The sequence below is a fragment of the Drosophila biarmipes genome, chromosome 3R (assembly GCF_025231255.1).
Source record: "Drosophila biarmipes strain raj3 chromosome 3R, RU_DBia_V1.1, whole genome shotgun sequence".
NCBI lineage: Eukaryota > Metazoa > Arthropoda > Insecta > Diptera > Drosophilidae > Drosophila > Drosophila biarmipes.
Window position 1 is genome coordinate 5,299,051 of NC_066616.1, and position 13,675 is coordinate 5,312,725.

At 43.1% G+C, this 13,675-nt stretch overlaps 4 protein-coding genes across 4 annotated transcripts; all 4 read left to right on the plus strand.

Annotated features, from left to right (window-relative positions):
• Positions 1–5,965: 5,965 nt before the first annotated feature.
• LOC108027086 (uncharacterized) lies at positions 5,966–7,646 on the plus strand. Its single transcript, XM_017098302.3, has 3 exons — positions 5,966–6,302; positions 6,859–7,064; positions 7,124–7,646. Exons 1-3 carry the CDS (start codon positions 6,061–6,063, stop codon positions 7,477–7,479), a joined length of 804 nt encoding a protein of 267 aa, XP_016953791.1. The 5' UTR covers positions 5,966–6,060; the 3' UTR covers positions 7,480–7,646.
• A 1,063-nt stretch (positions 7,647–8,709) lies between these two features.
• LOC108027047 (uncharacterized) lies at positions 8,710–10,564 on the plus strand. The gene is made up of 3 exons (XM_017098248.3): positions 8,710–9,124; positions 9,697–9,849; positions 9,907–10,564. Exons 1-3 carry the CDS (start codon positions 8,806–8,808, stop codon positions 10,077–10,079), a joined length of 645 nt encoding a protein of 214 aa, XP_016953737.1. The 5' UTR covers positions 8,710–8,805; the 3' UTR covers positions 10,080–10,564.
• Positions 10,565–11,020: 456 nt separating this feature from the next.
• On the plus strand, positions 11,021–11,350 carry LOC122818982 (uncharacterized). Its single transcript, XM_044094744.2, has one exon. The coding sequence runs from the start codon at positions 11,021–11,023 to the stop codon at positions 11,339–11,341; it is 321 nt and encodes a 106-aa protein (XP_043950679.1). The 3' UTR covers positions 11,342–11,350.
• A 1,020-nt stretch (positions 11,351–12,370) lies between these two features.
• Positions 12,371–13,456, plus strand: LOC108027129 (uncharacterized). The gene is made up of 2 exons (XM_017098348.3): positions 12,371–12,702; positions 12,936–13,456. Exons 1-2 carry the CDS (start codon positions 12,387–12,389, stop codon positions 13,454–13,456), a joined length of 837 nt encoding a protein of 278 aa, XP_016953837.1. The 5' UTR covers positions 12,371–12,386.
• Positions 13,457–13,675: the final 219 nt, after the last annotated feature.

The window sequence follows — 13,675 nt, forward strand, 5'->3', positions numbered from 1 at the left end:
AATATTTTATTTAAAAATCAGTTTTAAAATAATTATCCCCTTGTTTTAAACTTCTATTCAATGCTTAAAAATTAAAAATTTAAAGCTGTTTTATAAATATCGAAATGTATTTAAGTATGTATGTACAAATTATTTCTTTGATTACACTTTTACAACACAAAAATACACTCTACAATAAATATATTATATAAATTAAAATAATATGTTTTGAGTTAAATCGAAATTGGTCGAATTTTCCATGCTAATGAGGGCACCAATATACGTGCAAGTGCGACACGGTTGGTTGAATTTATGCTAGCGGCCTACGCAAATCGCGCCTCCATTTCCTCGGCCCAAGTGAAAGTTGTAGGGCGCCAAAAGCAAAGAGACAATTGCAAGTGTGGCAGGGGCTGGGCAGCAGCTACAGATACATCTGCGGCCGCGAGATACGGGGTACAAGACCCAGGTATGCGCATGCCTGTCGCGTATCTAACAGATCGATCAACAAAAGGGCGTATCTTTCTTTCTAAGTGAGACGTTGAAAGTGAAGTTGAGGCCCAGAGCCGGGCAATTAAGCGGAGAAAGGGAGAGGCGAGGGGAGCCTGCGAAGGCGGCCTTTGTCATCACATCTCTGGCTTTTGCTATTAACAACATTCTCAGCTCCGCTGACTGCGCAATGTTTGCGGCTCTCACGGGATTACTTAACCAGGCCATTTAGCATAGACACCGCTTCGTATTTGTTGTCTGCGCATTTGTGTCATCAATTTCACTTTCTTTCGGGCCCAGCCAGTTGGGTTAAACAAAGCGATGATACTTAGCCTCTGCCGGGGCTGAAAGAGATCCCACAGGCGCACTTAATCATATTTTCCCACCTGGCCAAAATGAACAAAAACAGGAAGCAAAGGCTTACCCTGGAATCCGAAACCTTAATTACCCTTACAAGCGGTTAATTCAGGAAGTATCTTAAAGCGGTATAGAAACAACATTTTTAAATAAAAGAATTAAATTAAATTTTGTAAAACATGTTAAAATAATGTCAAAAATGTTAATTAAATTACTGTTAAAGAAGCTTTATCACAAAATGTGAATGCTTATGTTTATGCATATGTACCTATTCTTTTTATTAAGTAATATTTTAAACACATCTGAAAAAGTAAAGCTTATTAGGCTACGTAATCGATGTGGCATAATTCATAGTTTTTGAAGTTTTTTAGATCCGCAAACATTTGTATAATTATTATGTCAACCTTTGAAAGGGTATACATAATTTATATTAACGTCCCAGGCCAAAATGGCAAGTGCCCTAGCTCTCGTGGCAAAGTGAATTGAATTTGTCTTGGCTTTGAACCGGAGTGTGCCCGCAAGGTAATGGCTATGAATTTTTTAAATGCAAGTACCATAACTAGCAACGACCCAAAAACACCTTTGAGCCAAAGATACATACAAATTTTCATATATCCGCTCAATGCATGGCGCGCGCATGAGTCAACGCTGCACTTTCTCAGCCGAGCGACAATGACAGCAACGACTACGCACAATATTGACATTTCATATTTGCACAAATGAAAAGAAAATCAATTTCACCTGTTGGCATTTCTGCGTTTAACCCAAAGAGCTTAAAAAGATACAATTTGGCTGTGGTTCGGCCATTTGCTGTTTGCAGATGGGGATGAAATATATATGTGCGGCAGATGACGGAACTCGGTTGGCTTTACACGGTCAAAAGATTACAAAAACCTTTCGTTTATAAAGCTATTTATAACATTTATATGCTAAATAAAAAAAAATTTTTATTAAAAACATTTTTTATTAATTTATTTTAAAAGATTTGTTAACTGAGTAAACAGTAAGCTTAAAACCACTTGAGCTAGTCAAATCTGCTTTCATTCAAAACCTGGTACAACGGAATAAAAAGTGGTTCCTATTTTGATTTATTTTCATTCTAAACGCAATAAAAGTTTGGCCCATTTTGATATATTTCAAGTTTAAATTCCTTGAATTCATTCAAAGAATGTTTCGTGATTTCTGCCAGACTCTGGTCCAACACCCATGTTCCAGGCATTGAATTTAAAAAGTCTTACGACTGCCAATTCTAACTATTTGGCCCTTTTGGTATTTGACTCGAACGAAATAAATATCTTTCTCCTACCCAGTACAAAGCCTGTGAAATTTTCCCCCGCTCCGTAGATTTATGTCTTCCACTGCGCTGGAATTCCAATAATGCCGCTGGCATTCCGATGGCTGATACTCGATGAAAACACACGCAAATGGGTCAGTAGAACGTACGCTGCCCAAAAATATAAAAACGAGCCGGCGGAGCCTCGAATTTCGACTGCGAATCGAGCAGGCTAATTTGAAAAGCAAACGCACATGGGACCGACAGAGAGCTCGACCATCCGGCCAACCTGCCAAGCTGCCACACCCACATGACCAGAGTAGGAGGAAAGTGAGCCATCGATTTATGGCAACTTGTTGCCGGCTAATTGAGCGACGGCCAGCAACAAATCGCAACTCGAAAAGCGCACAAATGAAACGGAGCTAATTGAGTTTGTGTAAATAACAAAGCCCACCAGGTTGCTGTCAGGAACGCATTAAAAGGCAGGCTGGTTTGGGGAAACAAATCTTGAGAAAGGTTATCACAGAAAAGAAACTGCACTGAGAGAAGAAACAGCCCGAAATTAAAAATAAAAATATTTCGAAAGATCTAACTATTTATAATTTTCAAAGAGTAAATATCAATCAATCAAGATAATACAATTTTAATTTTTACATGAACTCCCAGTACACAGCAAACAGGATTACTTTGTACACTGCAATTTATCTATATATTAAAAATTGATATCTTTATTTACACTTGGAATGATTTTTGAACTAGCCTGTTTTATTTTCAGTTAGGTTTACGTTTTACTGTGGTTCCTGTGCGTTCACTTACTTCACTTATTTTTTCAAGTACAACACTGACAGTTCTCGGAGGCAGAAACAGAAAAACCGCAACGAAGAAAAGAGAAATTGTTTATTGATTGGCATTTAGAAATTTTGTTTGATTTGACAGTTGGGCGGGTAATAAAACCCGACTCGTTGTTGACTGTGCGTTGGAGGTCCCCGGACATTTATCCGTCGAGCCATCCGGTTTAGCAGTTCGCACTGCAGATTGCAAAACTCACGCAGACATTACATAACTTTCACTCACGAAATCGATGACGCGAATCGTATGAATGGACGAAGCCGAAAAACTGGATCGCGAATCAGCCAAGCCAATGGCATGCGGTTTATCATCTTGATGATCATGAATGAAATGCCGCAATGCAATCTGGACGCCGGGGAACTATGCAAATTGGCGCAGCAAGTGAATCATTGGGCGAAGTATGCCCAATACGGCATGCCTAGCACACTTTCTTTTTTTCGGGCTGCTTTTGGCCGTTTTACGCGGCTAAAACAATAGCCGAAAATAAAGGCGCGTCACTCATACGCAGCGTGTGACAAGCCGACGCCCGCGGCTGGCTTGCCCAGCAACAATCAGCCGGCAATAACAATAACAATAAGCAAGACAGCGAAACAACAAGACCACACTAGCAACAAAAACACGCTCACGAACAACAACATTGAGGGCAGGCAACATTTAGTGTCGCATTTCGTTGTAATATAAATGAAAGTGAGTGAGGCTGTTTTTACCCTGCGCTGAATGGACTGCCTTTAATAAGCTGCTGCGGACAATAAAAATACAAATTTTGTTGCTGCCAAAATTGAAGCTGTTTCGATTTTATAGAGATCTTTTGTCAGAAACGCCGGATTTTACGATGCAATGTCAGGCAGAGAAACTCCGCTAGCAACATAAACCCTCACAATGCAGGCCGTGGCAACAGAACGTGACTGGGAAATCATCGATGGCTGGATGTCGAATTGCCTGAATGGTTGAATCACAAGTTCACACTGCCGCTTGACAGACTTGTAAAAGTGTCTCAGGTCGCGAGAGAAACGAATTTCTTTGGGAATTGAGTGCAGATCCAGTCTAACGATAGGACAAATTAGTGAAATGCTTGCAGAATTTCAAGTGTGTGGGCTCTGACAGCAAATTCTCACACTTTTTGTACAGAAAACTAATGCGAATTTTTTGAATACCGTGCAGAATTTAAGCAAATTTCTTTGCAAGCTGGTACCTACTATATTAATAGGTTAATCAATCAACCTATCAATATTATCATACCATGTATTTTTTTGAAAAGATTTAACAATTATTTACACGCTATATTTGTTGCCGTTTCTCGAAATATAATATAGGCTGGGATTTTAATAACTGCATTGATTTAATTGCATTATAAATAAATGTGATAAATAGGGTCCTTTTACTTAAAGCAATAAATTTATATTTTGAACATTTTGAAATTTGCATTCCCAACCTGCTTTAATGTAAACTATTCCATGACAAATCAATAAAAAAGACTTGCTGTTCTACACACAGCCTGAGGCAATACAAAATACCTGTCATATTTTTGTGAGCTCCTCAAAGCTGCGCTCAGCAATTCCTTTCAGCTTGTTATATAAACGCCGGCAAGAGCTTCTCACTCACCACCACCTACTTTGCCCACTTAACTTTCAATTATTACCACATAGACACATTCGCCACACAGTCCAGTTCAATCATCGACGTGCTAAACACTATTTCACCATATCCTAATAGCAGCAACAAACCCCAGCAAATAAAAGTGACCCATTTATGCTGGAGAAAGAAAAAACACATTTTTGCGCTCATAAATGGGCTGCGTGAGATATACGGCAACCGGATCGGTTAAGAAGCGTCAATAAATTAGCAAATATGTGACTTGGGTATTGCGAGAGTCGGATGAAAGCTGCGCGTAAGCGCGAAGGCGATTGCAAACGCAGGCCCAGACCTCTGGTAAACACCAGGGCCCCAGCCTCATTGAGGGCGTTGTATCGGGCTCAGAGACCATGCCCAGGCTAGGCCACCTACACCGAGAAAAAATGGAGAGTCATGCCATTATTATAAAATTAATTTTACTTCTCTCTCAGATAGAAGTCAACCCCCGACTTTGCCAGTAGGGCTTAGGTTGATTCTAAAGGATTATATAGTTAGAACTTGGAAGAATATTTTTGATTCACTAAACAGATCAACTCACAGTTAATCATATTAAACTTGTATTAAGTTTTTTCTTTATTAGATTACAACTTAAAATTTCTAAACTCATTTCATTTCTGCATGCTTTAAAATATTGGTCATATTTTATTGGTTTGACTTTGATAACAAGGTGCGTTTTTGGTTTAGCAGAATATGTTTAAAATTTCTCAAAAAGTGGAGAGCTGTTTTGGGATAACGTTTTAAACAAAGATATCAGAAAATGTTGTAAATTTATAAAAAAAAAAAAAATAATTTTTTATATTTTTTTTTACACACACTCTTTTAACTAAAAAGACTAGGAACTTAGAACAAACCTTGGGTATCTCTGAATTATTGCTCTACTCATTAGAGCCCACTCTTTGGCTTTGGTTGGTTCTCAAGTCCCATAGGCGCAGGTAAGTTATGTAACCCAGTTGATTTTTCGCCGTGCAGACCTTAGCCAATGATGCCGACTGTTTACTCGAGGGTGCCCCCTTTCGCCCAATGGCCAAGTCCAAGACCAAGTACGAGTTTCTCTCTCCGCGACGTTAACGTTGACGGATGACGACGTCGCCGGAGCGGCGCTGCCGAAAAAAGGCAGCCCGAAATGAACATGTTCACTTAACAAACAAGTTGACTTTATTTCCCCGCCGTTCTCCAGATTTATGCGGCTGCGGCTGCGTCTGTGACTCTTTTTGGGCCCGGTCTCCAATTCCGAGTGCGCTCTTTTCGCGTCTTTGGCGTAGCTTCCGCCGTCTCTCTGGGGTTCATTTAATTTACTTTTAAATTGTTTTGTAATGCGCACCGACTGCGACGCCGACCGAGCTGTTGGCCACAGCCCAATATATAAGGCTAGATGTCCGGAGACGCATACATCAAACTCATCTCAGCGCTCCCGAAGAGAAGCAGCAGCCCGATCTTCAGAACTAGCTATACCAGCAAGGATTAACCGCGAACAACCGATCAACATGAAAGTGTTTGCCATCGCCTGTGTGACCCTCTTGGCGGCCAGCTGCGCCTTCGCCGCTCCCAGTGTCCAAGACAACCGCGTCGAGGGCGATAACACCCTGGGCAGGGCCGCCAGGTATCTGGGCGCCTGTCTGGAGAGCGACGACATGGCCACCTGCCTGGCCGTCAAGGGCATCACCGCCCTGAACCGCGCCGCCAGGAGCAACAACATCGAGCTGACCAGCGGAGTCACCTTCCAGAGGTGTGTGTTTGTTCACAGTGAAAGTGTCTGGTTCTCGAAGCAGAAACCAAAACCACAACTAAAACCGAAACGAAACTGAAAACTGAAAACAGAACGTGCCTGAAAAAATCTTCAACCCGTGCTAGTTTAAGTGGTTGCATAACAAGGCTTACCGAAAGTCTTTTGAGAAAGCTAGTTCAACAGAAATGATGGTATCAAGATCGAAGGGAAAGCTAGGAAGGTTACGTAAAGTAATCTAGAAAAAATGGTTCAAGATCGAAGAGATAATTTAAAATTAGTGCCGCCAGTTATTTAATATGTGTGGGTTTTAAGCCAAACATTTAGGGGAATAGTTAAGGAATAGTAACGGCGAATACGCTAAAACTATATATAGATTTAAAGATCTTGAACAAGAGTTGTTAATTAATGTTAAAATGGTGCCTAGCTCAACGCAACAATTTTTAGTTTGAGAAATTTAAATTAGCTAGTGCTATAATAGGACACAGCCTTCGAATTAATACCACTTTCTGCAGATCTGATATGCTTATTTATAAATTATCTTTTGATAATATTTCAGAGACCCTGCCAGTCCCGTTTCCCGCACCGGAAAGTCGCTGAGTGAGCAGGATGTTTACGCCGAGCTGCCCCAGAACGCCGATGAGCGTACTGGTCGTCTGGTGGATCTGGCTATCTCCAGTGCCGCCGAGTTCCTGAGCAGCCACAACCTGGAGTTCAAGCTACCCGCCGAGACCACCCAGCAGGTGGCCCGTGCCCTCGATGAAGGTGGGTTTTATTTGGAATTTGTTCATAGTCTGTAATAATTACATAACACCGATCTCCAGGCCGTGGCAAGATCAAGAAGATGCTGGGACCCCTTGCCCTGGCCATCGGAGCCAAGTTGTTCGCCGTCATTCCCCTGGTGCTCGGCTTCCTGGCCCTGCTGACCTTCAAGGCCGTGATCGTGGCCAAGCTGGCCTTCTTCCTGGCCATCCTGGTCGGCGGCTCCCGCCTGCTGGGCGGATTCGGCAACAAGTTCGGAGGCAACGCCATCGGCGGAGGCTACAGCTCGAACGCCTGGTCCGCACCCGCCAGCGCCGGCTGGAGCTCGGGAGCCTCCTCCTCCTACCCCTATGCCCGCAGCATCAGCGATGAGTCCGACGCCCAGCAACTGGCCTACGCCGGCCAGCAGCAGCAGTAGAGAGCTCCCAACGCTGCAAAAGATGTGCCTTCGTTTTGAAACCTTTAGCATGTAGTAATTTATTCGAAATGTAATTAACTAATTTATTGCGCACAGCAACAGCATAGTCAAGTCGAATGTTTGAATAAAACCAAGAGTATTGCACCCGACAAAAATTCAATCCGTAAATCCACGCACGTGTTTACCTGTGGGCAGAGAGACTTTCCCAGGGCTTAATTGAAGTGCTGAAAGACCCCAAAACAAATATCTGGAACTTTGCTCACTGGGCGGCAACAAGTTTGCGGCTGGCAATTAAAACTTGTGGCAGGTTCTGTTGCTGCTCGGCAAAATAAAGCGAAAAAATACAAATGAAGTAGCAGTAGCAGTACAGAAAAACGAACTGATAAGCTGGGGATTTAGTTTTGGCAAGTTTGTGGCCCTGCTCATAATTGGAGTTTCTAGTGGCCATGTGACGGCCGCTTGGCATGTTAATTGTTTACCAGAAACTTTCTACTTATGCTCATAAAAGTGTCACTTTGCGATTGAAAAGAGATATATGCGGCGATGTGCTACAATTCAGCTTTCTTTTGGAGGCAGATTTAGAAGCAATTGAAATAGAAAACGAGCCGCAAACGCCACTCGACAAAAGGAGAATGAAATCGAAAGCGCCGAAAGCGCCGGGCCAGAGCAACTATCTGGGCCAAATGGTGCATTAAGTCACCACCGGCGGGGCATACCAAATACGGGTGGGTCTCGTCTCGCAGATCCACCACTATAATCGGGGGGCCCTTGTGGCCCGGTGGGAGGAACAATCGCCCAAGAATCTGGCACAGGCAATCCGAACACGTCGCCCCGGCGACTCCATTGAATGCCAATTAGTACTCGGATAACGGCGGAGCACCCGAAATCGGGCCACTTGCTTATATAAAATATATGTATATACAAAAATCATATTCAACCGGCCGACTACCGACCAGCGACCACCGAGCACTGGCCACTTCCCTTTCGTTGACATCGCGACGTGCGTGGAAATATGGTCAAGAAATTGCCGGCAGGTAGCATACGCATATGCTTTGCATAAATTGTTTTTGGATTTCGGTATTGGTTTTCGGTATTGTTATTGTTATTGCAGCGCGGTGCGGTGCGTTTTGGCCTGGCGCGCGATTTCTAGCCACAAAATTGGTCAATCGACGTCGAATCGAAATGGTATAAAACGCGGGGCAGTGCATTCAATTAATCACAAAGCGATTCCCGTTCACAAAGCACAGGCAGCACTCACCAGCTCCAGGCAGCCGTCCCAAGGATTATAACCCACTCAAAGTCGAGACACCCCAAGTGCTAATCAAAATGTGCGCGAAATTCGTATGTGTAGTGCTGCTGGCCAGCCTTGTGTGCGGCTCCATGGCCCTGCCCTCGCAGGACAACAGCGAGCGGGACCTGGTCAACATGCTGAACCGCCTGGACGGCGAGGAGTCCGTCGCGCTCTTCGGCGGCCTGAGGATCGACCGCTCGGAGTCGGGCCGCAGCTTCGGGGCCGCCAAGGCCGTCGAGTCCTTCGAGGACCGTGCCGAGCGCTACCTGGAGACCCACGAACTGAACCTCTCCTTCTCCGGCGATGAGCAGGAGGAGAACTCCGAGAACGAGTACACCGGTCGCGCCATGGAGGGTGAGTAATCGTGGCTTCTTCAAGGGATCCAGAAGTACGTTTTTACGTTTGGGATCCGTACTTGAGTGTTTTCCAAAATACTTCCAAAAGTTCTTCCTCTTAAATCGTGGCTTGCAAATTAAATTTGTAATCACTTCTTAAACGTAAGTTTTTTGTTTCATGATTTTATTTTGTTCTTAAAAAATAGTAATTTTTAAAACTATAAAATCATTTTTAATATTATAGCCCCAAATTAATTGATTAATAATTATTGAGATTCAAAGTTATAAGTAACATTAACATAGAAGCCCACATCACGTATGAGTGATTAACTTCAGAAAACCCTACTGACACTCAAAGTAATTCCATATTTCAACTTAAAAGCATCCAGTGTACTTTCAAAAGGCTAAAAGTACGAAGGTCCTTTCAAGTGTGCACAAAGCCAACTGCCAAAAGCAAAACTACTGGCATACTCAGTTGCTCTGCCCAAAAGAGAAGGGAAAGCTTCCACTTGACTGCCAAGCGTTGAATACTTTTAGGAGCGCTGCTAAATTTCCCACTTTCTCTCTGCGTTCTTTCCAAATAAAAAACAGAGTCCCGCAGCAAGCGCATGAAGAAGATGCTGCTGCCCCTTCTTTTGGCCCTGAAGCTGAAGAAGGCCGTCGTTGTCAAGATTCTGTTCACCATCATCAAGTTCATCTCGCTGAAGGCTCTGGCCATCTCCTTCCTGGCCCTCATTCTGGCTGGTGAGTTTGTCCGCAGAGGTCCGTAGAGGGGCACTTTTGAACTGGTTTTTCCCGCAGGTGCCACCTTCTTCAAGGACCTGCTGGCCAAGAAGAAGGAACACATCACCACCGCCTACATCACCGGCAGCCCCCTGAACGCCGACATCGTGCACTCAGACTGGAGCCGCAATGGTCAGGCTGGAGCCGCCGACCTGGCCTACAACCACTACGGCCTGGCCCAGCCCTTCTAAGCCAGACGCCCCCGACCGATCCATCCATCCCACGCTATACTAGCCCAAATCTTTCTCCTGCTATATCTTACCCTACCAAAGCTTCACCTTCTTCAACTTCCTCCCACTGCACCCTCATTTCCTCCACCTATCCCCCTAAGACTCTCCTGAAGAATGGCCTAATTCGTAGTCAATAATTATTAAGTTACGCTTAGTTAGTTAGCTGCGACATACCAAAAAAGAAAATCACAAAAAAAGAGAACAATTGAAACGGTCCCTCGACTCTTCGCTAGCTCAAGGACAATGCTTAAGGATACTGAAGTCAATCATGATTGCGCCATATTTATTGCACATTTCACAATCCATGTCTCTTGGCGGTTGTAAATGTCACTCAGGTTCATCGAAAACAACGAAGATTATGCCTGCTCAAGAGCCTACTTAATAAGTATTTATTCAGATAACTTAAAGCAATTGAATAAAAAAGATTCATCAAATGCAAAACCAAACCCTCTCCAAACATTTTTGCTTAAAGGAAGTATATCTGGCCTACAAATATCAACAGCATTTCAGGCGCTGTTCTATCTTGGGGTATGTACGTCGACCATATGTTCTAACTTTATCAGCATGGGGTGGCCAAAAATGTTGGACAAAGGACAATGATTAATGGTCGGCTAACAAATTGATTTATGTTGACACAACATAAAAACTTGAAAAAAGCGTAATAAACTGAAAATGAAATATGGTCTTTATTTTAGTTTCTTTTTGAGCACTTTCATTAGACTTTGTGCAAAAACAAATATAGTGGACAAATATTTCTTAATTATATTAGCAAACTTAATTGACTGGGTTTAGGCCCACGAGCTTTCTTTGCGCCAACTTCCTAATTGATTTTCAGTCAAATGTCCCACTTGGCATTGGTATAAAACTGCCAATCGAGGTGGCCGAAATTCAACAGATCCAAGATGAACAGCTTGAGCAACAAACTCTTCGGTTGTCAGGTTAAATTCGTCCTCATTGTTGGACTTTTGGTATCCTTGGCCTGGGCACTTCCTGTCGAAGATGAAAAGGCATCCCTGGCAGTCAAGGATGAGGCTGTGAACACCGACGAGTTCGTTGAGGCTGCCCCGGTGGTCGAGGAAGAGGGAAACCTTGGACAGCTGCGATTCCCCCCATTCAATAATAATGGAACGGGATTCTTTGAAAGATTCGGGGAAAAGTTCAGAAACAAGAAGACTACAACTACAACCACAACCACAACCACAACTACTAAAACTCCCGCTTGAAACTAAGAATCAATACTCTAAAGCTTGCCGCCAACCTAATTTATGTATTTATTATTGATTGATGTTAAAATATACCTTTCTTAATTTTAAATAAAAATTGTAATACTAGCATAAAGTACAAGTCGTTTTTTTAGCCAACACAGACGAGTAATAGATCAGTATTTTCAGTTCAGTTTTTTCCGACGTTTTGTTTTGTTAACAAGTCAAAAAACCACGGAACAAAATATTCAATTATTTCCAACATAATTTAAATTATTAGTTTACACCATCTTTTAAATTCATTTTTTAAGCTTAGCTACCATTATCATTATTATTTACTCAATTATTGCCAAAGAAAATTATTAAAATGGTTTTATTGTTCCACAGCACGAACATCGTCGCTTGTTTTCCAACTAAGTCATAGACCATCTGGCAATAGGCGAAAATCAAAAGGCGACCAACAAATTGGTCATTAGCACTGCATGTAATCTGAATATTAAACAGTCAAGACTCGGCGTGGAAAGATATATTACCTCATGGGCAGTACGAGTGAAGAAAGTAGCGAAACGGGGCTAGGGCAGACACAAATGAAAATGTAGTAATAATTAACAATGAATTGTTAGTTAGTCCCAGTTAGGCAGGCAAAATGATGGCTCTTAATTTATGGAGGGCCGAGGCACGCGACTTTTATCTGGCACTTGTAATTACCTGGATTCCCGAGTCTGGGAGAGCTTTCTTCTCGGCCTCTTGGGGAATTCATTGGCTGGAACTTTTTGGTGACAGAATTAGCCGGCCGTTTCGCTAGACTGACCTGGGCGCTGCCGCAGAGGAAAGCGAAAGTGCCGCCCAGTTGGACGCAGCTGACTGACGCTGGGAAGAATTTCGACCACAAATCGTTTGGGTAATTAGAAAAGCACAAGGGCCCTGGTGCGGAGTACGGTTTTGGTGAAAGGGAAATGGGAATGGAAGTGGAAGTGGAAGCAGTGGAAGCGGGTATAAAAGCTAAAGCCATAAAATTGGGATGATGCAGTCTCTCGAACAATCCCAAGCGCACTAGATAGCGAAGATGTTGCTGACCAAGACCCTGGAATATCTGTTTTATTTGGCCTTGTTTGCCTTCATGTGCAAATACGCCACGGCAGCAAGTGTCCAATCCACGGAAGCGCCTGCAGTTGCAACGGAAACTCTCCGGAAACCCCAAAGAGCTGAGGGCCTTCTCAACGGCTGCGAAACCTCTTCATTCAGTTGGATATGCATCAAGATCGAGTTTGTCAAGATCATAGAAAAGCTCGCCGAGCAGGAGGAACTTAACGTTTTGCCAGGCGTCAGTGTGGTCAAAGATGAGAATGCCACGGAACTTAAAACCTCGGAGCTCATGGCAGGTAGGTTCTGCAAAGGAATAAGAAAACACCTTTTTAAGAAAAACGTTAAGTCGATTACGACCATCGAGTCGACTATCAGATACCATCAGTTTCGACGAATCTAGAAAACCCTTTTACTTCACGAGTAACGGGTACAAAAACTTTAGATGAACCACCAATACTTTAATTTTAAAACTTTAATTTTAAAACTTCGATAAAATTTTGTACATAACTAAATACTTCTATTTTTGCAGAAGTAGCTCGCAGCTATCCGAGTGATCCCAGTACTCGCTTGAATGGCTACATAATAGCTAAACTGGAGAATATTTTAAAAACGCGCTTTCTGAGGTTCCGCTTGATGGATGAAAAGTCCCTGGTAGAGGGTCGCAAACACAAGTTCGGGAAAAAAGGAGGCTTGGAAGCCCTGGTGGCTGCAGGAGTCATGATGAAGGGAATGCTTATGGCCATGGGCTTCGGCGCCATCGCTCTAATGGCCGGAAAGGCACTTATGACAGCTCTGATGGCCTTGACACTGTCTGGAGTTTTGGGACTGAAGAGCTTGGCCGGTGGCGGCGGAAAGTCCACCACATACGAAATAGTGGCTAAGCCAATTTACACCTCCAGCCACTCGCACTCAGTGACCCATGAGGATGGAGGTCATGGACATAGTCCGCACTTTGCCGCTGGCGGTGCTGGAGGTACCGCCAGTGGTTTCGGATATGGAGGATATGCAAGGTCCCTAAAAGTGGATCAGTCAGCCAACCAAGTCCAATAATACTAAGGAGAAGCAGAAACATAGCCCCATCTCATAATTTATTTATTTATTCTAATAAACTAATATTCACAACAACTATATTGGAATTGCCAAAATGTCTTTTTTTTGGCCTAAGGGTTACATACTAGTACGTAACATACCATAGATATTCTCAACAGCTTACAAATTTTATTTTATGATGACATTATTTTTAAGCCAATGGAGATAAGCCTGCTCCTC

Excerpts from the sequence above, each read along its gene's own strand:
- LOC108027047 (XM_017098248.3), top strand. The coding sequence starts at position 8,806 with ATGTGCGCGAAATTCGTATGTGTAGTGCTGCTGGCCAGCCTTGTGTGC. Across the intron at positions 9,125-9,696 it reads CACCGGTCGCGCCATGGAGG|AGTCCCGCAGCAAGCGCATG; the intron begins GTGAGTAATCGT and ends AATAAAAAACAG. Across the intron at positions 9,850-9,906 it reads CCTGGCCCTCATTCTGGCTG|GTGCCACCTTCTTCAAGGAC; the intron begins GTGAGTTTGTCC and ends TTTTTCCCGCAG.
- LOC108027086 (XM_017098302.3), top strand. The coding sequence starts at position 6,061 with ATGAAAGTGTTTGCCATCGCCTGTGTGACCCTCTTGGCGGCCAGCTGC. Across the intron at positions 6,303-6,858 it reads AGCGGAGTCACCTTCCAGAG|AGACCCTGCCAGTCCCGTTT; the intron begins GTGTGTGTTTGT and ends ATAATATTTCAG. Across the intron at positions 7,065-7,123 it reads GGCCCGTGCCCTCGATGAAG|GCCGTGGCAAGATCAAGAAG; the intron begins GTGGGTTTTATT and ends ACCGATCTCCAG.
- LOC108027129 (XM_017098348.3), top strand. The coding sequence starts at position 12,387 with ATGTTGCTGACCAAGACCCTGGAATATCTGTTTTATTTGGCCTTGTTT. Across the intron at positions 12,703-12,935 it reads AACCTCGGAGCTCATGGCAG|AAGTAGCTCGCAGCTATCCG; the intron begins GTAGGTTCTGCA and ends CTATTTTTGCAG.
- LOC122818982 (XM_044094744.2), top strand. The coding sequence starts at position 11,021 with ATGAACAGCTTGAGCAACAAACTCTTCGGTTGTCAGGTTAAATTCGTC.